The 22500-nt window shown below is 36.8% G+C and overlaps 1 protein-coding gene across 2 annotated transcripts in view; it reads right to left on the reverse strand.

Moving 5' to 3' along the window:
- The window catches only part of LOC144966469 (mitochondrial enolase superfamily member 1-like), a 58547-nt gene that overhangs the window by 29747 nt on the left and 6300 nt on the right, over nucleotides 1–22500 (reverse strand). For both annotated transcript variants that reach the window (XM_078903049.1, XM_078903059.1), the window contains exons 2-10: nucleotides 18025–18127; nucleotides 16300–16402; nucleotides 13334–13449; nucleotides 11333–11419; nucleotides 8644–8670; nucleotides 6878–6918; nucleotides 6331–6362; nucleotides 4948–4986; nucleotides 522–604 (exon numbers count right to left, since the gene is read on the reverse strand). In XM_078903049.1, the coding sequence (XP_078759175.1) occupies nucleotides 522–604; nucleotides 4948–4986; nucleotides 6331–6362; nucleotides 6878–6918; nucleotides 8644–8670; nucleotides 11333–11419; nucleotides 13334–13449; nucleotides 16300–16402; nucleotides 18025–18105 (609 nt within the window). In that variant the 5' untranslated portion in view covers nucleotides 18106–18127. The remainder of the gene's footprint in view (nucleotides 1–521; nucleotides 605–4947; nucleotides 4987–6330; nucleotides 6363–6877; nucleotides 6919–8643; nucleotides 8671–11332; nucleotides 11420–13333; nucleotides 13450–16299; nucleotides 16403–18024; nucleotides 18128–22500) is intronic.

Below are 22500 nucleotides of genomic sequence, written 5' to 3' on the forward strand. Positions count from 1 at the left end.
CGTCGTCTTAACTCTCTCCTTACCAGCTATTTTCAGAATTCTATCCGAAACTTCATACTCATACAACACAAAAGAAGATTTTTCAAACAGAGGTTTGACTATATATATATATATATGTGTGTGTGTGTGTGTGTGTGTGTGTGTATGTGTGTGTGTGTATAGATAGAATGCGCTTGGCCAAGGAGTTCACAACATTGCCATCCGGAAGTATAACGGACCAACACACAAACTCTGTGTAACCATGAACTTTTATAGTCTGGTTAATACAGTTTAGTGAGTACAACTCACAAACGCGGATGGCAAAAACAATAACAAAGGCCTGAGTGACGTCATCTGCATACTATCTATATATACATATATATCGTTTAGAAAAATTAGTCCTGCAACACAGTGTCAGTGTCGAGTTGTTATGGGTTTAACTATAACAAAATGAAATCGGAATAAGAAAATAACATGTCTGCATCGTAACAAACGTGACGATGTTCCTATCGTATGGTAAGGGGAGGGTTAAAATAACTTACCCTGGTGATTTTCTCTTCGCTGTAACCCAACCATCCACAAGATGTAATGTATGCAGGAAATCCATTCGCCTTCATCTCTTTCTCTGTGTGAAAAATATTTTATAATAGGCTTCAACCGTGGCCTTCGTAAAGTTATGGCCTGACACAGTAGCCATCGTTATGTTATAGCCTGATACTGAAATCCAAAAGGACTGGCAGTTTGACGTCATTATTTGGTTTTTGCACCGTCTAGTGAGTTGTCGTTAGTAGTGCTCATAGAAACAAGTTATTTCATTGGTTGAACAACTCACGATATGTTTTCTTTTGTGGCAAAAGACTGGCATTTTGACGTCATTTTTTTATCAGTATCAGCGTAGCCATCGTTATGTTATAGCCTGATACTGAAATCCAAAAGGACTGACAGTTTGACGTCATTATTTGGTTTTTGCACCGCTTAGTGAGTTGTCGTTAGTAGTGCTCATAGAAACAATTTATTTCATTGGTTGAACTATTGAATACATTTGAATACGATGTGTTTTCTTTTGTGGCAAAAGACTGGCATTTTGACGTCATTTTTTTGGTCAGTATCAGGCCATAACTTTACGAAGGCCACGCTGACACTGACCAAAAAATGACGCCAAAATGTCAGTCTTTGGCCACAAAAAAACAAAACAAATCGTGAGTTGTATTCAATAGTTCAACCAATGAAATAACTTATTTCCATGAGCTCTACTAACGATAACTCACTAAGCGGTGCAAAAAAACAAAAAAAAAAAACAAATAATGACGTCAAACTGCCAGTCCTTTTGGATTATAACATAACGATGGCTATGCTTCAACAGTCGTGGCGTCATTTCCCTCGTAATGACGCATTGTAACATAGAAAATGGTTCTAAACTTTCGGAACAATGGCGGACGCCCTTATGAAATATTTCTCCGACTAGCATAAAAGTGTATCCAGAGGAGAAAAACATAAATATGGTCATGTTTTGACTTTTATACATTCTGGCCACATGACATGTGAAAAAGTTCTAGCCAGCATGCAGAATAAAAAGGAAAGATTTTCTTTGTTTAGAACCAAGCTGCTCAGTGCTGGGCGGACGTGACAAGAAACTATTGAATCCTATTGTTTGTATTCTTCTGTTTAAAAAAAACATGAGCTTTTACATGGTGCAATATCCACTTAACGCGCTCGAAGCGCTTTACAAAGGGTCCAAGGCCAATAGCAACACGTAATATATAGAACGAGACATGATGCCTGTTAGACGATATTAATACATTTTTTCCCGACAGGAACAACGCTGTTAACGGCCAGGTACTCATTTTACACCTGAGTACGGTGAGAGAATGAGAGTAAAGAGACTTTAAAAGGACTCCAATATGCGCGGGAGCGAGGCTCGAACCCAGGATCTGTAAGAGAGTAAGCTTATGCAAAAGGTTATCTAAGAATTTTGGTGCAAAATTGTTAATTATATTTCAGCAAATGGGTTTAGTGAGTGCACGATGCTGGCATATCAGTAAAACTTGGTCAGTGCATGATACGTTTGGGCAGTTTTTACGTCCAAGTTAGTGGACAGGTTATCGTGTTGAGTACTAGTTAATCAATCATTGTTAAATTGGTTTAGGGATGTTGGAACGGGTGAAAAGGACATATATCAAAGAAACGTTATATCATAAAAGGTGGGGTTTAACATTAATATGTAGGAATTGACGTTTCAGGTTTGCATATGATTTGGTCTTACTCTTAGGGGTTGGATTGTAGACTGACTTGGAACTGTCAAAATTAGTAGGGGGTGTGGTTTGAAATTGGCAATAGAAGAAAACATAGTGTTTCTGATTCTATTCGGTTCTATTCGATTCTGCATTCAACATGACAATGAGCTGTACTTTCCTAAGTTCTATCATCTTACTAAGAATCTTTATTTTACGGACTTTAGAAAAATTCCACGTATATTGAAAATGGTTACTTAGGTAAAATGACTTTACATTTGGATTGATTTTACGGATTTGGAATTTATGAAACTGATTGAATTATGACCATCCTATTTGATTTGGATTTGGAATTTATCACAACAAGTAAAGCAGTAAGAAATTAAACTTGGAACCTGGATTTTTATTTGAATGTCTTGATGTTGTACTTCCAATTATCATCATCGGCCCTTGAACTATTTAGTCATTATTAAAATCTACAACACAAGCAAAGGAATATCAATACCATCTATCAAAAAAACACTATACGATGATAAGCCATTACATATGTGTGCTACTACGCCACATTATGTAGCGTATTTGGTGCCGTGACCAGGATACTATATTCTAATTCGGTGCTGTTCGCAAGATGTTATTTTTCTGAAGAAATGTATATTGTTGCGGTGTTAACATCTATTGAAGTTTTTGTGAGACTCGAATTTTGAAGTGAAAAATTGTGAACAGATGGGTAAAAATTTTATTTGGAAAAGAAATTGATTATCGATTTTGAAGGTGAAATAGTATAATTATTTTTGTATTGAAATATTTTTTTTTAAATATTGAAATTATAGATGGTTCCTAAAATTCTGACAAAAGGCGACATATTCAAAAATCTATAGGAAATAATATTGAAATTAATAATCATTGATGGAAAAGGAAAATAAAAAAAAATATATATATAAGGCAATATAGTATATTTAAAAACCAAAAAAACAATATGTTATAGAACGGCATAAAATAATAATAATATCTCATTGATGCTATACGTATTTTTTTAATTAAAAAGAAGAGAGGGAGAGATGAAAAAAATGCAGTATTTAAGTGAAGATTTTAGTGCGTTTTACTTTTTTCAAAATAAATAAAAATGCGTTTACTTACAATCAAACGTTTCGGAATAAATCTTTGAATATTAATTTGTAACATTAATGGCAATGTTTTGTTAAGCTCAGTAACAAAGATGTGTCGATTTTTATTTCAATTTTTGTATGTTATTGTTGGAATTACATAGACAGTTGGTCCATTATTTAGTGTTGTTACGTTTTATTCTCTGTCAAAAGGCTCAAGAAGATGATGGCAATAACAACACGTAAAGTTTTGATGATTGAAGAATGTCTTATGGTATATTACAATATTATTGATTATATTTTCTCCCGTCAATAGGGATGAATTGGTAGGTTGATATTGACTCTTTGAGATTCATGCGGGTTTAGGCATGACAAAGAGCAAAATTTTATATCTGTTTGTTTTCTTGATAATAAATGTGTTGTTAACGCAGCCAAGTAATCGACAACAGAGCTAATTTTATATGTGTAATGAGATATGGCGTTATAATCGATTGCATAAGACATTTGGATTCTATCACCGGAAATTCAGTTGAATTGATTTATGCGGAATATGAGCCAATCGTTGTTATGTTTTGTTTTGTTTTGAAACGCGTTTTGTTTTGAAACGCGTTTTATCATAATTTTTTTAAAAGGAGTAATATTCATAGCCCAAATTATCTAGTTGAATATTGATAACTCGCACACAATATTCACTTAACCATTTCTCAAGGATATAAAATACTTGAAAACACATGATATGACATTATAATGTAATTATTTCGTTATCAAAAAAAGGCTGATTTAAGCCAAGTGATATGTCGTAACATTAGCAATTTACTTTTCAAGCATTATCTTTACTTCCCGATAAATGACAAGGATGATATTAATAATGGTTCGGTCATGTTGCAAATAAATGATAAGTTATCAAAAAATTGATAAACTATTCCGCCAAATGAAATCATAATTAATATACTACGATAAATACTCCTAAGTATGAATTCGCGTTATTCGTTATTATGTTGTTGTTTTTTATGAACAGAAGTTGTGAGTGTAGATAAAAAAGCAATAAATGGACTGTACCAATTTTGTTGGTCCCCATGAATGAGTTGGTATAGCACTTGCTTCGCACGTAAAGGGACCGTGATCGATCCCGGGTATAGTCAAGATTTTTCCTGAACCCCCCCCCCAACCACCAACCACCCACCCCTGTCCACCTGATTGTGTAGCTGGCGGAAAGTAAGTTGAGGTAGACACGTATCCTATCCAACGGATAGCAAGCAATTTCTATTGTCGGCTTCACGCTTTAGAAACTGGGATAAACTCCGTTCCATGGGCATAATGGCTCAGAATGACTATTTACTATATCAATTTCCAATAGGATTGTTATGATCTAAATTGTTATTGCAGTGATGTTTGTTGTCAGCGTGCCATATTTTCTCGATATCACCATTGTTATTAGTATCATCTTTCATCATCATCATCATCATCATCATCATCATCATCATCATCAGTCTTCTTCTTATTATTAATTATTATTATTATCATCACCATCATGATCATCATCATTGTCATTATTATTATCATCATCATCTTCTTCATCATCATCATTATCATCACCATTTTGACATTCGTCGTAGCTAACGAAGCAGCCTTACCTCTTTCTTCTTTGCCTTCTTTCATCTTCACCAGTATATCTGAGAGAAGTGGAAAATGGAAGAGGAAGAATTTGTGAGATAAATACGAAAACGATGTGAAAACATTTTTTTTTAAATAAACAAAAGTAATTCTAAATATAAAAATCAATTTCTTAGAAGAAAAATAGAGCGTGGAGGGGGACAAGGTCAAGGAATAATTATATTGATGCTTTGCGTTTTGCTAATATGCTCACAACATCCGCCAGCCGGAAATAATATTCCAACACACAAACTATGTGTAACCTTGAACGTTTATAGTTTGATTGATAGATTTTAGTGAGAACTGCTCATAAAAAAGGATGGCTAAAAACAATAACAAGAGGTGAGTGACGTCAACTTCGTTACTTCTATTGGTAAAGAAACCCAAATACTGATATTATCTTATACCAATTTTTTTCCTTGAAAATGATCAAAATCTGTCATAAGTAGAGTTCTATGGAGATCGAGTTTTTGGTAATGGAAAAGTGTGTCAGTCAATAGATGCTGTGCGCTTGGCTAAGAAACTCACAACATTGCCATCCGAAAATACCAACACTCAAAACTATGTGTAACCTTGAACGTTAATAGATAGTATGAAGTTGATGTCATTCATGTCTTTGTTATTGATTTTTGCCACCCGCGTTTAAGAGTAATTCTCACTAAACTGTATTAACCGGACTATAAACGTTCAAGGTTACACAGAGTTTTGTATGTTAGTCCGTTACACTTCCGGGTGGCAATGCTGTGAGCTTCTTAACAAAGCGCATACTATCTATGGTCTGGTTAATACGGTTTAGTGAGAATTACTCATAAACATGGATGGCAAAAAAAAACAATAACAAAGACCTGAGTGACGTCAACTTCCCTCTACCTATAAAGTAGTGAATATGAGGTTCGATCCTACTTATGACTGAATGAATCAATGTTGTTTTGTTTTGTTGTGTTTTTTTTTTCGACCTAGAGTGATTAGTAGGTAGATATGTTTTGTTTGACTTTAAAATTATTATCATAGAGTTATGTAAATATTGCTGCTCGAAGCTCGAAGAAATAAATAACAATGTGAAATTGAATGTAAGTTTCAATTTAATCACGAAGACAGATAAAATTAACGTTTCGGGTTTCCCCTTTACCAACAAACAAGATTAATAAAACACTACAGATGGAAGAGATTCATCTCATCCATCTGGAGTGTTTCATTCATCCTGTTTGTTGATAAAGGGGAAACCTGAAACGTTCATTTTATCTGTCTTCCTAATCATATTGAAGCTTACATTCAATGTCACATTGTTATTTATCATAGAGTTAGAGCGATGACTAGGTGCCCAATTCATAACAGCTAAATCAATCAAGTTCAAAATGTCGTACCTATTGCCTCATCCTTGGTTAAAGCATCCTCTCTGTCACAAATATAATGATGATATTAATAGTAATAATATAGTGATAATAATAGTAATAATAATAATAATAATAATAATAATAATAATAATAATAATAATAATAATAATAATAATAATAATAATAATAATAATAATAATAATGATGATGACGATAATAATAATAATAATAATAATAATAATAATAATAATAATAATAAGAAGAAGAAGAAGAAGAAGAAGAAGAAGAAGAAGAAGAAGAAGAAGAAGAAGAAGAAGAAGAAGAAAAGAAGAATTAATAATAATAATAATAATAATGGTGATGATGATGATGATGATGATAATGATGATGATGATGATGATGATGATGATGATGATGATGATGATGATGAAAATGATGATGATGACGATGGTGATAATGATAATGGTTTCGTAGCCTCTATGGCTCAGATGGACTACTTTTTTAATGAGAGGTGGAGAAGCATTAAAATACCAAAATGGGGTACAAAAGACATAAAAGTAACGAATAGGAAACTTACAAATAGGTAAAATCAATGGTTGACACAAGCTGCTCGGGACTCTGACAAAAAAAAAGCGATAGAGTAGAATGCGGGTCATGCTTAGATGCCAAGCTATAGAAGTTTCCCTACACAGAATTGAGTGGAGCAGGCACTTATGTGGATAACAACAAGAAATGAAGTGAGTAGGAAAGTGCCTGAAGACAGTAGAAAATATAAATTTCGCGACGGCGATGGGTGCTCGGAGCCGCGACCTTACGGTACGTCAAAACTCCGCCTGGCCGGGAGAGCGTGACTATCGTATGAGCTATCCACGATCAGCGTGACTCTACCGTATGAGCTATCCACGATCGTGGATAGCTCATACGGTAGAGTCACGGTCTTCCTGGCCAGGAGGAGTTGTCGTACCAGTAAGGTCGCAGGTCCGAGTCCCCATCGCCGCCGCGAAATGTCTATTCTCTATTGTCTTCTGGCATTTTCCTACTCACTTCATTTCTAGAAGTTTCCCTACACTTACATCGTCGTTGATGTCATGTATTATCGTAAGCGACACGTGACACATATATTATCATATTAGTAGGGTAATGTAGATGTTGCTGCTCGAAGCTTGAAGAAATAAATAACAATATACGAAAACAGATATAATGGACGCCACTACCTCATTATCTCATTCGTCTGTAGTGTTTCATTCATCTTGTTTTATTGATATAGGGGAATCCCGAAACGTCCAGTTTATCTGTTTTCGTATATTAAATTGAAGCTTACATTCAATTTCACATTGTTATTTACATCTTAGCATCGACACAGTGCCTAGTTATGACGAATTCTACATACTATCGTATGAGCTAAAATCAGGAGTTATTTCCATTTGTTTTATCAAATGTATACAAAATATATAACATAATATATATATTTTATATAACAGTCAAGTGACATAATGTCACTTACGATAGTAGGTAGATGAAATCAAAGATAACATATCACATCATGTCGCCATATCAGCAATAGGGCTTTAAAATGGACCAAGAGTACCTTATATGTCATTAAAACAGAAGTAGTAATATATTGGATATTATAGATTGCGTATTCTTTGAGATAGAAATATAAAAAAAGGGAGAAACTGATAAAGATTTTTAAGCAAACAAAAAAACATCCATTCTTACTATTGACATAGTGACATGAAAGTACCCCATAATCAGAACAGTGTTCTGAGCTCACGTCTGCTGATTATCATAACGACGATAATATTATATTGAAAGAAGATATTTATTAAAAGAATAATGAACAAATCAAATTCATAATTGGAGAAAAGTTCTGCAAATTATTTTACATTAAAATTCCGTACAGACTTGACAAAGAATTGACATTGAATTCAAGTTAAAAATATCTCTTCATGAAAGTCAGTTGGATTATTCGAGTTACAATCCTTTCTATTTCTACCCCATTTCTATTGTAATGTCCTTTCAACAGGATTAACGTAGTTATCGGGCAGGAACTCATTTTACACTACCAGGGTATTGTCAGAAAGTGTGAGTAAAGAGCCTTTTCTAAGGGCTCAACTAGGCGCCGCCCTCAGTCGGATTCGACTTTCATAGTCAACAAGCAACCAAATCTCAAAATCTACCGACTTGTACTGTGAGAAATGAGAATATTGGTTCCTACGGCATACTGGGAAAATATTGCACGAAGCATTGTAAAGCGCAATGGGCGTGGGGAAAACTATAGAATGCGCCAAATTAATGTTCTCATTTCATTCCTAATTTAGTCATTTGTGGGTTTATACTTACCATATCCACTAACAGCTTCCATAGCGGCTGTAAGGACAAAACGATCATAAAAAATGCATGTTTGTAAATGATATCAACATAACACCAAATTGATGAGATACAATATTAAGGTATTTGATTTCGCAACGGTCTCTAACAAACAGAGCTACACTTAAATCAAACAATGTGCAGATCGGCCATTTTTTTCCCTTCTTTTTTAATGACGTCTTCAACTACAGGGGAACGTCACTGGGACATAACGATATTTCATCCACTTTGCATTTTTCGCCAGAAAACTCGTTCTTCAAATATCAATTGATTAAAATGACCGCCATGTTGTCAAAAACTCTTAATCCCGGGACTTCTCGGTTTGAGAGTCTTCATTTTTTTCCCAGATGAGGTTCAATTTAATGCGAATTCCCAGGTTTGAGAGTTATTCGATTTCCAGCACCTAGTTCGTCCCTACATCATACCGCATGGAAGCGATGGATCACAATAATTATGATGACAATATCTAAACGTCCGGGGTCCCGATAGCTCAGTTGGTAGAGCACTCGCTTCACAATCAAAGGGACCGAGATAGATCCCGGGTGCAGTCGAGATTTTTTTTTTTCTGACACCCCTGTCCCCCAACAGTGATTGGGTAGCTGGGTCTGTTAGATCTGGCGGAAAGTACTTTGCGATAGACCAGCGACTTATCCAGAGGGTAGCGAGCAATTGCTATTGTCTTGGTCACACTATAGAAAACGGCATAAACTACGGCTCCATGGGCCGAATGGCTCTGAAGAACTACATTTTTTTAACTCACTCAATCCTAGAGATTTTTGCTATTTTTCAAAATTGGAAAAAATGTATTAAAAATTAGCATGTACATATTTAATTTTATTGAACTATCATTAACATGGAAACTACGCCTATAATATGTCTCATAAAAATGTAATAAATAGGCATGGGGGAAAAGTAACCCGGATAAACAACGAATACAGATAGTATGCGCTTGGCTAATAAGTTCATAACATTGCCATCCGGAAGTAAAATGGACCAACACACAAAACTCTGTGTAACCATGAACTTTTATAGTCCGGATAATACAGTTCAGTGAGAATTACTCATAAACGCGGATGGCATAAAACAATAACAAAGACCTGAGTTTTGTCAACTTCGATCTATCTATAGATAATATGCGCTTGGTTAAGAAGCTCATAACATTGCCATCCGGAAGTATAACGGATCAACACACAAAATTATGTGTAACCATGAACTTTTATTGTCTGGTTAATACAGCTTAGTGAGAATTACTCATAAACGTGGATGGCAAAAAGCAATAACAAAGACCTGAGTTACGTCAACTTCATACTATGTATAGGCTGACACTGACCAAAAAATACGTCAAAAGACAAGCCTTTGGCAACAAAAGAAAACAAATTGTGAGTCGTATTCAATAGTTCAACCAATGAGATCACTTGTTTCCTTGAGCACCACTGCACAAAACTTTAAAATGACGTCAAAAGATAAGTCTTTGAGGGTCCTAGTGTCAGGCTATAAGTTAACGATCGTTTCGCTTAGACTCATATTTTGACGTCATTTTTAGGTTTGTGAACCGCCTAGTGAGTTGTCTTTAGTAGTGGTCAAGGAAACAAGTAATCCCATTGGTTGAACTGTTGAATACAACTCACGATTTGTTTTCTTTTGTGGCCAGAGACTTTTCTTTTGACGCCATTGTTGGTCAGTGTCAGGCCATGAGTCTCGAAGGCCACGAGCCGGCTGGTAGCGTAGCCATCGGTAACATATTATATTTAGTATGCGCTTGGCTAAGAAGCTCATAACATTGCCATCCGGGAGTATAACGGACCAACACACAAAACTCTGTTTGTCCATGAACGTTTATAGTCGGGTTAGTACAGTTCAGTGAGCATTACTCATAAACGCGGATGGCAAAAAACAATAACAAAGATATGAGTGACGTCATCTTCGAACTTTCTATAGCCTGACACTAGAACAGTCGCTATCGTTAACATATAGCCTGACACTAGAATCCTCTGGGACTGACAGTTTGACGTCATTTTTTTAGGTTTGTGTAGCGTCTAATGAGTTGTCGTTAGTAGAGTTCAAGGAAACAAGTTAATTAATTGGTTGAACTACTGAATACAACTCATGATTTGTTTTCTTTTGTGGCAAAAGTCTGGCATATTGACGTCATTTTTTGGTCAGTGTCAGGCTTTACGATGGCTCCGCTGGTAGGCACCTCAAAATTTCCTCGAACCACTTAGCATTGATTGGATAGTAGTATCTGTTAAATCTCGTACTAGTAAGTACTTCGAGGTGGACTACCCTATCCTATACAGTGGGTATCGGGCAACAATAGCATTTTACGATACAAAAACCAGGATAGAGTCCGACGAGGTGACTTCTGAAGTAGAGGACTACTTCTTTTATGCATGAAATAATTATTTAAATAAATCTGCGAAACTCCATTTTGACCAATATTTGTTTGGTGTGTTAATATTTTTTTTAAAAATAAATAAATAAACAACTTAGGTACCGACACGCACTTATTTGCAGGTCTGATAACCGAGCGCAATTATGGGCCTGATTTAACACCGTTGTAATGGACAGTAATTTACGTTGGTTTGAGGTTATTTCCATTACAACAATGAGTCCATAACAATTTGGGCTGTCAGACCTGTAAATAAGTAAACATCGGTAGTACCTTTCCTTCAATGCGTGCCCACAAATCCCATATAGCATTGCATATCCCCGCCACGGCCATATGCATCACCCCTTTGTCTGGGCCAAGCTGAGTAAAAAGAAAAAGAGAAAAACATTAATGAGGCTCAATATATGTCATGGCTTCACCATGCCTGGGGCGCTTCAGAATATATAAAACACGTAATCCCCCAACCGAATGTGTTACTTTAAGAAACTATATCGATTGCCCATAAGAAACCATATAAAATCGAACTACATTTCATACTTAACAATATAAAAGCAATTGCTATCATCTAAACCACCCGGACACAATCCTGTTTAGAGACTGTGGGCCACATGTTGTTGGACCAATTTCAGTTTCTTTGGCCACAAGTTGCACACGAATGACTCAGAATTTCATTGGCCATAATAAGTTGCCCATTAATGACCTACAATTTCATTAGCCACAAGCTGCCCATTAATGACCTACAATTTCATCGGACACAAGTTTGTCTATGAATGACTTACAACATCATTGGGGACAATGTTGCCAATGAATGAATTACAACGTCATTGGGTACAATATTGCCAATGAATGACTTACATCATTGGGGACAATGTTGCCAATGAATGACTTACATCATTGGGGACAATGTTGCCAATGAATGACTTACATCATTGGGGACAGTGTTGCCAATGAATGACTTACAACATCTTTGGGGACAATGATGCCAATGAATGACTTACATCATTGGGGACAATGTTGCCAATGAATGACTTACAACATCTTTGGGGACAATGTTGCCAATGATTGACTTACAACATCACTTGGGACATCACTGGGGACAATGTTGCCAATGAATGACTTACAACATCATTGGGGACAATGATGCCAATGAATGACTTACATCATTGGGGACAATGTTGCCAATGAATGACTTACAACATCATTGGGGACAAAGTTGCCAATGAATGACTTACAACATCATTGGGGACAATGTTGCCAATGAATGACTTATAACATCATTGGGGACAATGTTGCCAATGAATGACTTACAACATCGTTGGGTACAAAGTTGCCAATGAATGACTTACATCATTGGGGACAGTGTTGCCAATGAATGACTTACAACATCTTTGGGGACAATGATGCCAATGAATGACTTACATCATTGGGGACAATGTTGCCAATGAATGACTTACAACATCTTTGGGGACAATGTTGCCAATGATTGACTTACAACATCACTTGGGACATCACTGGGGACAATGTTGCCAATGAATGACTTACAACATCATTGGGGACAATGATGCCAATGAATGACTTACATCATTGGGGACAATGTTGCCAATGAATGAATTACAACGTCATTGGGGACAAAGTTGCCAATGAATGACTTACAACATCATTGGGGACAATGTTGCCAATGAATGACTTATAACATCATTGGGGACAATGTTGCCAATGAACAACTTACAGCATCATTGGGTACAAGGTTGCCAATGAATGACTTACAATTTAATCGTGTAATCCTCTCCCGACAGGATTTGAGCTTACTCTAAACTGATCAAAGAGTAATTTCTATTGCTATTTATTTCATTGTAATAACTTATTAATTTTCATTGAAGATCGTATCGGCGCGGTTACTCTCTTATTGTAAATGGTTAGGAATATAATAGTATATAGATAGAATAAAGAAATTATTATTTGGTCATTTTGAGTTAAATCGAACCCCACTATTAAAGAGTTAAAATAATAGTAAAGATAGAGTTAGACATTTTGTTAAAACCACTCAGAACCGTATTATAACCCCCCCCCTCTCTCTCTCTCTCTCTCTCTCTCTCTCTCTCTCTCTCTCTCATTCTCTCTCTGTCTGCCTGCTGTCTCTTTTCTCTCTCTCTCTCTCTCTCTCTCTCTCTCTCTCTCTCTCTCTCTCTCTCTCTCTCTCTCACTCTCTCTGTTTTTTTTTATTTCTTTTTTTTTCTTTATCCGACCTTCAATAATCAATGTATTGATACTTACCCATCTAATTTGTTGAGCGTTGGTCAGGTCCCACCAAAACTGGGCGAAGTTGCCGAATATCTCGTCCAGATCCTTGCCTACGACAAGTTCAGTTAGTAGTTTTATACCTTCGCATACTGTCATGGAAAGTGTAAAAAGTTATGGTTGTGGTAAAGTTGATGATCACGATAATGAAGGTAATGAAGATTATATATATATTTGAAACCTAATAAATAAATAAAAACAAAATTCCCTTTATTCATCCCATAGGTGAAATTTGTCTCTAGGGTCAATTCCAAGGAAAAACTGGAATAACCAAGGCGTGAGCCGCAGTGCAGCGCCGCAAATTGAGCTAAGGCGAGGTGACTTGCTCAATGCCACACAACGAAACGGCGGCGGGCGATCGAACTCGGTACCGTTTGGGTACGAAGCAAAGACCGTACCCCTGAGCCATGTTGCCCCTTGACATTTATATTGCGCAAAATCCACTAATGGATCCCTTGCCAATAGCGACACTTAACTTGTAGGACGAGACATGATGCTTGTTAGACAATATTACAAATTATTTTTGTAGGAGTGACAACGCTGTTAACAGACAAGTATTCGTTTTACACCTGAGTCCGGTGAGAGAATGTGAGTAACAGCCTTTTTCCAAAGTCTCAACTATGCGCCGCTCAGAGATGGACTCGAACCCATGGACCTTCTGGTTCGAAGCCGAGTGCCATACCACTAAACCATATAGCCGCACATCATGATGATGATGAGATGATGATGATGATGATGATGATGATGATGATGATGATGATGACGATTTAACTTTCATTTTCATTATCACCACAATTAAATTTTATAACTTCATCATCATCATCATCATCATCATCATCATCATCATCATCATCATCATCGCCAGCATCATCAATGACACCATAACATGATCAAAACCAGACAGTGAACAGTTTATTGATTGGCAACATGATCAAATGGTAGATATTTATTATGACACGAAGATCTCTTCACTGAAACTGCGTACACATTAACAAGAGAATTGAGCACTATATTTTGATGTTGTTGTTGTTGTTGTTATAGTTGTTGTTGTTGCTGTTATAGTTGTTTTTGTTATAGTTGTTGTTATAGCTGGTGTTGTCATAGTTGTTGTTATAGTTGTTGTCATATTTGTTGTTGTCATAGTTTTTGTTGTAGTTGTTGTCATAGTTGTTGTTATTGTTGTTGCTGTTGTTATTATAGTTGTTGTTGTTGTTGTTGCTGTTATAATTATAGTTGTTGTTATTATAGTTGTTGTGATCTCTGATTTAGATGACTTTGAGATTGTATTATTCTGTCTAATTACATGTAGTTTAAAGTGGATGTCTTTCGTAGTTGTTCTGTTGAGTTGTACTGAGTGTTTTCTCTTTTTCTGTATGATGAGAGTTATGAATAAAATGCTACTCGGTTGACCCTTAATAAGTACCTTTATTTTTGAAACCCCTAAATAAATAAAATAAATATTGAGCTTTTGCATATCGCCATATTCACTAAATGTGGTCAAAGAGCTCTACAAGGGGTCCCTGACCAACAGCAACACGTAACATGTAGAACGAAACATAACGCCTGTAAGGCGATATTTCATTATTTTTTTTCTGACAGAGACAACGCTGTCAACGGCCAGGTACTCATTTTACACCTGAGTACGGCGAGAGAATGTGAGTAAAGAGCCTTTTCCAAGGACTCAACTATGCGGCGAACGAGGCTTGAACCCAGGACCTTCCAATCCGAAAGCGAGTGTCATACCACAAGACCACATAGCCGCACCCTACCGAAACCCCTACATGCCTGCGCAACAGTAAGATCAATAAAACGGCTATGTGGTTTAGTGTTACGACACTCGCATTCAGATCGGATCATAGGTCGGAGTCCTGCTCCGGGCGGCGCATAGATGAGTCCTTGGAAAAAGATCTTTATTCACATTCTCTCACCATACTCAGGTGTAAAATGAGTACCTAGCCGTTAACAGCCTTGCCTCTGATGGGGGAAAAAGTTGTAATATCGCCTAACAGACATCAAGTCTCGTCCTACATGTTACGTGTTGCTGTTGGCCAGAGACCCTTTGTAAAGCGCTTTGAGCACATTTAGTGTATTCTGCTCTATATGAAAGCTGAAGCTCACGCTCAAGTTCTTTTGACGCCCCAACCCCCACCCCCTGGTGGGCGAGGAGGTTACTATATTATTGGTTTTGTCCAGGCCCTGGCTGAGAGGAAAACAGTCAAATGTATAGTATTAGTTTTAAGAGATGATAAGTGTTTCCTTGATATCATCTCTCTGTTGGATGCTATAATCATTTTTGTTTGAATATGTTTGTAAGCATTTGAATGTATTCTCTTAGTGGGGAATCCTATGTGATCTCAAAGTAATTTATATTAATAGTTTGATCTTGGAATCTACTTCTGTTTCCTATTTGAGCCATTCTCCTTTATCTCATTTTTTTTCTTGGATGTTCTCAATTGGAAATCTAGAATTCTTTGACTGTCCCATTTTCTTCTTTTCTTTTTTTTTTCTCTTTTCCTTTTTTTTTTATTTTTTATTTTTTTTTTTTTTTTGTGTCCTGGCGCTGATATGACCTAAATCTGTTGCGAGCGCCGTAAAACCCTTAAAACAAACACAACATACATAATAGAAGGTGGTAAGTCAAAAACAAAAATGAATAGAACAGCTTCAAAAAAGAACACAAATTAATATCGATCACGGAACGTACGTTTCGGGCTCAAAACCCTTCTTCAGCTATCTACAAAAAAAAAAAAAACAATAAAGACATAAATACATTACTAAATTCCAGATAGACCATAATTTGTAGGTCTTGTCTGTAGAAAAACATTGGACAGTAAACAAAAAAAAGCGTTCGGTATGTAACTATAACTAATGAGTTCAAAATTGAGCGGAATTAAAACAAAGCATAAAATTTTTGGTGCGCAAAAATAATAGAAGGTGCTTACCGATGTTATTTCCCCGGCCAAGGGTGAATGTGATGCCGTATCCTTTGAGACCATCCTTCGTTGTCATACTTACATAGGCGCAAGAATAGTCGGGGGCTAGATTCTGAGGGTAAATTGGGGAAAAGTAATATTCTTTTTATTCATCCCGCATGGAAAATTAATCGGTAGGGTCTATCTCAATGGCAAACTGAAATAATCCAAGCGGCAGCCGCAGTGCAGAGCCGCAAAATCAGCTATAAACACATATATAACTTTTTTAAATATTTTTTTTTATTAAAATAAATAAATATATAAATATAATATTATGTATTGTGCGGCTATGTGGGCTAGTGGCGTGACACTCGCTTTCACATCGGAAGGTCCTGGGTTTGTGCCTGGCGAGGCGCATAGTTGAGTCCTTGGAAAAGGCTTTTACTCACATTCTCTCACCATACTCAGGTGTAATATGAGTACCAGGCCGCAAAATCTGAAATATCGCCTTATCGCCATATATATATATATATATATATATATATATATATATATATATATAAATATTATATATATATATATATATAATTATATATATATATATATATATATATATAGTATGCAGATGACGTCACTCAGGCCTTTGTTATGGTTTTTGCCATCCGCGTTTGTGAGTTGTTCTCACTAAACTGTATTAACCAGACTATTAAAGTTCGTGGTTACACAGAGTTTGTGTGTTGGTCCGGTATACTTCCGGATGGCAATTTTGTGAACTCCTTGGCCAAGCGCATTCTATCTATATGATGTCATGGATATTTCATTGCCGGAGTTGGCTAAGTGTGATTCTGTGGCTAGGCAGTACTAATCTATGGTACGATCCCTCATCTTGTCACAATAGCCAAGCGTGGTCAGTGGCCGGATGGGTGACAGTGATTGTAAAAAAAATCCTGGTGCCGAAGTTGTGTCCTTGGGTAAGGCACTTTACACACGTTACCCCATTCCACTCAGTTGTGAATGAGTACCTGGCTCTGGGTAGTGACAAACATTGTTAGAGCTTTCGTACAAAAAGGACGCCTAACATGCGACTAATACTATATGCCAATGGGGCCAAGAGCAGAACTAACAACAGGGACCCTTTATAAAGCGCTTTGAGCACGTTTAGTGGGTATTGCGCTATATAAAAGCTCACGTTTAACAAATCACATTCGACTTTCTTTTGATGATCGCCGCTTGGTATTGTGACGTACTTTTTAGGAAATTAGCCTAACACAGATACTGAAGGCTACGTTCTGAGTCTACCGGTTCATATATTATAAATATAAAAGAAGAGCAACAACAACCAAGTTGTTAGTACTACTGACCATAACAAGAAATGAAGTGAGTAGGAAAGTGCCAGAAGACAACAGAGAATTAAAAACTTCGCGGCGGCGATGGGGGCTCGAACCCGCAACTTTACTGGCACGACACTTCCGCTTGGCATGGGTGATCGTGACTCTACTGTATGAGCTATCCACGACCCCTAAATTGGATTCAATAGTCTGATGTCACGTCCGCCCAGCTTCCAGCAGCTTGGTTCTAAACAAAGAAAATCGGTACTTTTTACTCTTCATGCTGGCTAGAATTTTTTTTAATGTATTGTGATCAGAATGTTCATAACGGAGTCCGCCATTGTTCCGATAGTTTAGAACCAGTTACTAAGTAACTATGCGTCATTACGAGGGAAGTGACGTCACGGCTATTAAAAGTACTACTGACCGTGGCATCCGATCCATCCTTCTCTAGAGACGTCGGGAATCGAATATCCCGTACAGAAATAGACTGGATGATGCGGGTCATTTGTAACTGTCGGGTCCTCTCTCTGAAAAAAGAAATATGTATATTAAAAATACACATCTTCAATAACAAAAATAAAAATAAAATTCCCTTTATTCACCCAATAGGGGAAATTTGCCTCTTGGGTCTATTCCAAGGGAAGACTGGAATAACCCAGGCGTCAGCCGCAGTGCAACGCCGCAAATTGAGCTAGGGCGAGGTGATTTGCTCAAGGCCACACAGCGCAGCCTCGAGTGATCGAACCCGAAACCTTTCGGATACGAAGCAAAGACCGTACCGTTGAGCCACGCTTATTTTTGAAAAAGCAATCATCATTTTTTTTAAACTGTAAAAAAATAGTAAACAAAAATGAAAATAACAGCTTCAATAAAGAACACAATACGAAACACGGAACGTTTCGGGCTAAAAACCTTTCTTCAGTTTCTCGAAGCTGTTATATTCTATTTTTGTTTATGACTTTTTACAGTCCACGACTTCTAACGGACTAGTATTACTTTGACTCTTTTAAAAACTGGTTATAAAGTGCAATATACACTAAACGTGCTCAAAGCGCTTAACAATTCCTAGAAAACAGCAACATGTAACATGTAGTTTAAAACATGACGCCTGTTAGGCGATATGACTATTATTCTGACTAGGACAATGTTGTAGACGGCCATGTACTAATTTTACACTTGAGTCAGGTGACAGAATGTGAGAAAAGAGCATTTTTTCCTAGGACACAACTATGCACCGCTTAGAGCGGGATTCGAACCCTGAACCTTCCGTTCAAGGGCGAGAGTCATACCACTAGGTCACAATAACATTTTTCTAGTATAGCGCTAATAGTGAAACTGGATGGATGTGTATTTTCGTTTATAGATAGAAGCTCAGGAGCGCACAACATTGCCATCCGGAAGTGTAAATGACCAACACACAAAACTGTGTGTAACCATGAACGTTTATAGTCAGGTTAATACAATTTAGTGAGAATTACTCATAAATGCGGATGGCAAAAACAAGAACAAAGGCCTGAGTGACGTCATCTTCGAACTATCTATAGATAGTATGCAGATGACGTCACTCAGGCCTTTGTTATTGTTTTTGCCATCCGCGTTTGTGAGTTGTTCTCACTAAACTGTATTAACCAGACTATAAAAGTTCATGGTTACACAGAGTTTGTGTGTTGGTCCGTTATACTTCCGGATGGCAATGTTGTGAACTCCTTGGCCAAGCGCATTCTATCTATAGATAGAAGCTAAGGAGCGCACAACATTGCCATCCGGAAGTGTAAATGACCAACACACAAAACTGTGTGTAACCATGAACGTTTATAGTCAGGTTAATACAATTTAGTGAGAATTACTCATAAACGCGGATGGCAAAAAAACAATAACAAAGACCTGAGTGACGTCAACTTCGAACTATCTATAACGGACCAACAAACAAACAAACAAAAACAAACAAAAACTATGTGTAACCTTAAACATAGATAGACCGAAGATGACGTCATTGTTATCGTTTTTTGCCAACACACAAAATTATGTGTAACCATGAACTTTTATAGTCTGGATTAAGAGTTGAGAATCACTCATAAATGTGGATGGCAAAAAACAATAACAAAGACCCGAGTGACATCAACTTCATCTATCTATAGATAGAATGCGCTTGGCCAAGGAGTTCACAACATTGCCATCCGGAAGTATAACGGACCAACACACAAACTCTGTGTAACCATGGACTTTTATAGTCTGGTTAATACAGTTTAGTGAGAACAACTCACAAACGCGGATGGCAAAAACAAGAACAAAGGCCTGAGTGACGTCATCTTCGAACTATCTATAGATAGTTTGCAGATGACGTCACTCAGGCCTTTGTTATTGTTTTTGCCATCCGCGTTTGTGAGTTGTTCTCACTAAACTGTATTAACCAGACTATAAAAGTTCATGGTTACACAGAGTTTGTGTGTTGGTCCGTTATACTTCCGGGTGGCAATGTTGTGAACTCCTTGGCCAACCGCATTCTATCTATACGTTGAGAGCGACGTGTACGTATATGCAGGTCTGACATCCGAACCCACTTATTATATATGGGCTCAGTTTAACATTGTTGTAATGGACAATATTTAGCGTCATTTTTTGAGTTTTCCATAACAACAATAAGCCTATAAGGAATTGGGTTATCAGACCTGCAAATAAGTGCACTTTGATTAAGAGTTATTTTAATCGATCGATATTTGAATGTCAAAGTTATGCCCACAGTGAAAAAAAAAGTGTTTAGCAAGTCTGAAGCAGAACAGTTGTCAACACGTAACAAGCTCTCAAGTGCTAAATGTGTGAATAACGGACCAACACAAAAAAAAAGAAAAGAAAAAAAATATATGTGTAACCTTAAACGTTTATAGATAGATCGAAAATGACGTCATTGTTATCGTTTTTTGTTTTGTTTTTTTTTTTTTGCCATCCGCGTTCATAAGTAATTCTCACTAAACGTTCAAGGTTACACGTAGTTTTGTGTGTTGGTGAGAATTACTCACAAACATGGATGGTAAAAAAACAATAACAAAGACCCGAGTGACGTGACTTCATACCATCTCAAGATAGAATGAAGTTGACGTCACTCGGGTCTTTGTTATTGTTTTTTCTTGCCATCCACGTTTATGAACAATTCTCACTTAACTGTATTATCCAGACTATAAAAGTTCATGGTTACACGGAGTTTTGCGTCTTGCTCTGTCATAATAATAATAACATAGATAGTATGCACTTGGCAAAGAAGTTCACAACATTGCCATCCGGAAGTATAACTGGCCAACACACATAACTGTGTGTAACCATGATCGTTTATAGTCTGGATAATACAGTTTAGTGAGAATTACTCATAAACACGGATGGCAAAAAACAAAAACAAAGGGCTGTGTGACATCATCTTCGAACTATCTACATCTTTATTGTCCTCAAAATAGTGGCAATTTGTCATTTGGTTACACATTTATAACAATACAATATATTGACATAAACACACTCACACATATGCACACGAGTAACATCGTAGTCATTGTCACCATCATCGGCATCAACAACATCATCATCATCATCATCATCATCATCATCATCATCATCATCATCATCATCATCATCACAACAACATTTCTCATATATCCGTTACGATCCTTCACTTCCACCATTTTCCGAATGGCAATGTTGTAAACTTCGTAGCCAAGCGCATACTATCTATAGATAGAATGCGCTTGGCCAAGGAGTTCACAACATTGCCATCCGGAAGTATAACGGACCAACACACAAACTCTGTGTAACCATGAACTTTTATAGTCTGGTTAATACAGTTTAGTGAGAACAACTCACAAACGCGGATGGCAAAAACAATAACAAAGGCCTGAGTGACGTCATCTGCATACTATCTATAATATTATGTTGAGTGTCATTTGAATCGATCGATATTTGAAAGTAAAACTTATTCCCACAATGAAAAAAAGTGTTTTACTAGTGTTAAAGTGCTAGATGAGTGTGATGATCAAGATCATTGATTAACCAGTTAACTACCGTACATTGGAAAAACAAACAAACCCGTATTTAAAAAAACACGTCCTTCAGATATCGATCGATTCAAATGACCCTCATCTTGGCAAAAACTCTCAAACCTGGGACTTCGAAAAATCCCAGGTTAGAGAGTTTATGCCTAGATTCGGGTCGTTTAAATCGATCGATATCTGAAGGACGAGTTTTCTGGCCAAATTTTTTTAATAGGTGTTTTGTCAGAGTACGGCGGTTAAACTAGTTGACACGGTGTCATCTGTTTTATGAAAGTACGACGTTCATGACTACTTAATGAATAAATAAAGATAACAGATAGGCTAGAGGTGAGCTCACTATCAAAATAACATCTCAGCACACAACGTATTTTGATCCGGGCCTAACGAAAGGCAGAGTGGCTAGATAGTAGATAGCAATCGCATAATGATATTATCGTGAAAACGCTGGAGTACTTACTCTACACAAAGGGGATACACTTCAATCGATAGGCAAGTGCATTTGGGGGGTTTATTTATCATGAAAATGTGCCCTAATGGGGGGGGCTTTGTTAATGTGTAATAAAGCGTAAATGGGTGACTGAATAAGGCGTGTGTGTGCACGTTTGCGTACATGTTATTTATTTAAATTAAAACGCGCGGGCGTAAAATGTTCTGTCTGAGTCTAATCAATATTGACAATGTATCTGAGTTCGTGTGCCAAATGATAAATGTGTTAACGTATTATCTACTTGTGTTAACTAACTTTATAGATTTACACATTGGAATTTCAGGATGACGTTTTGATTAAGCCACGAGTTCTGTGACGTATTCTGTGGGATGTTACACTGGAAAAATACTTTTTTTAACAAATGAATTTGGCAATAATA

Source organism: Berghia stephanieae, chromosome 1 (assembly GCF_034508935.2).
Source record: "Berghia stephanieae isolate SIO BIC M18660-M18661 chromosome 1, UCSD_Bste_1.3, whole genome shotgun sequence".
NCBI lineage: Eukaryota > Metazoa > Mollusca > Gastropoda > Nudibranchia > Aeolidiidae > Berghia > Berghia stephanieae.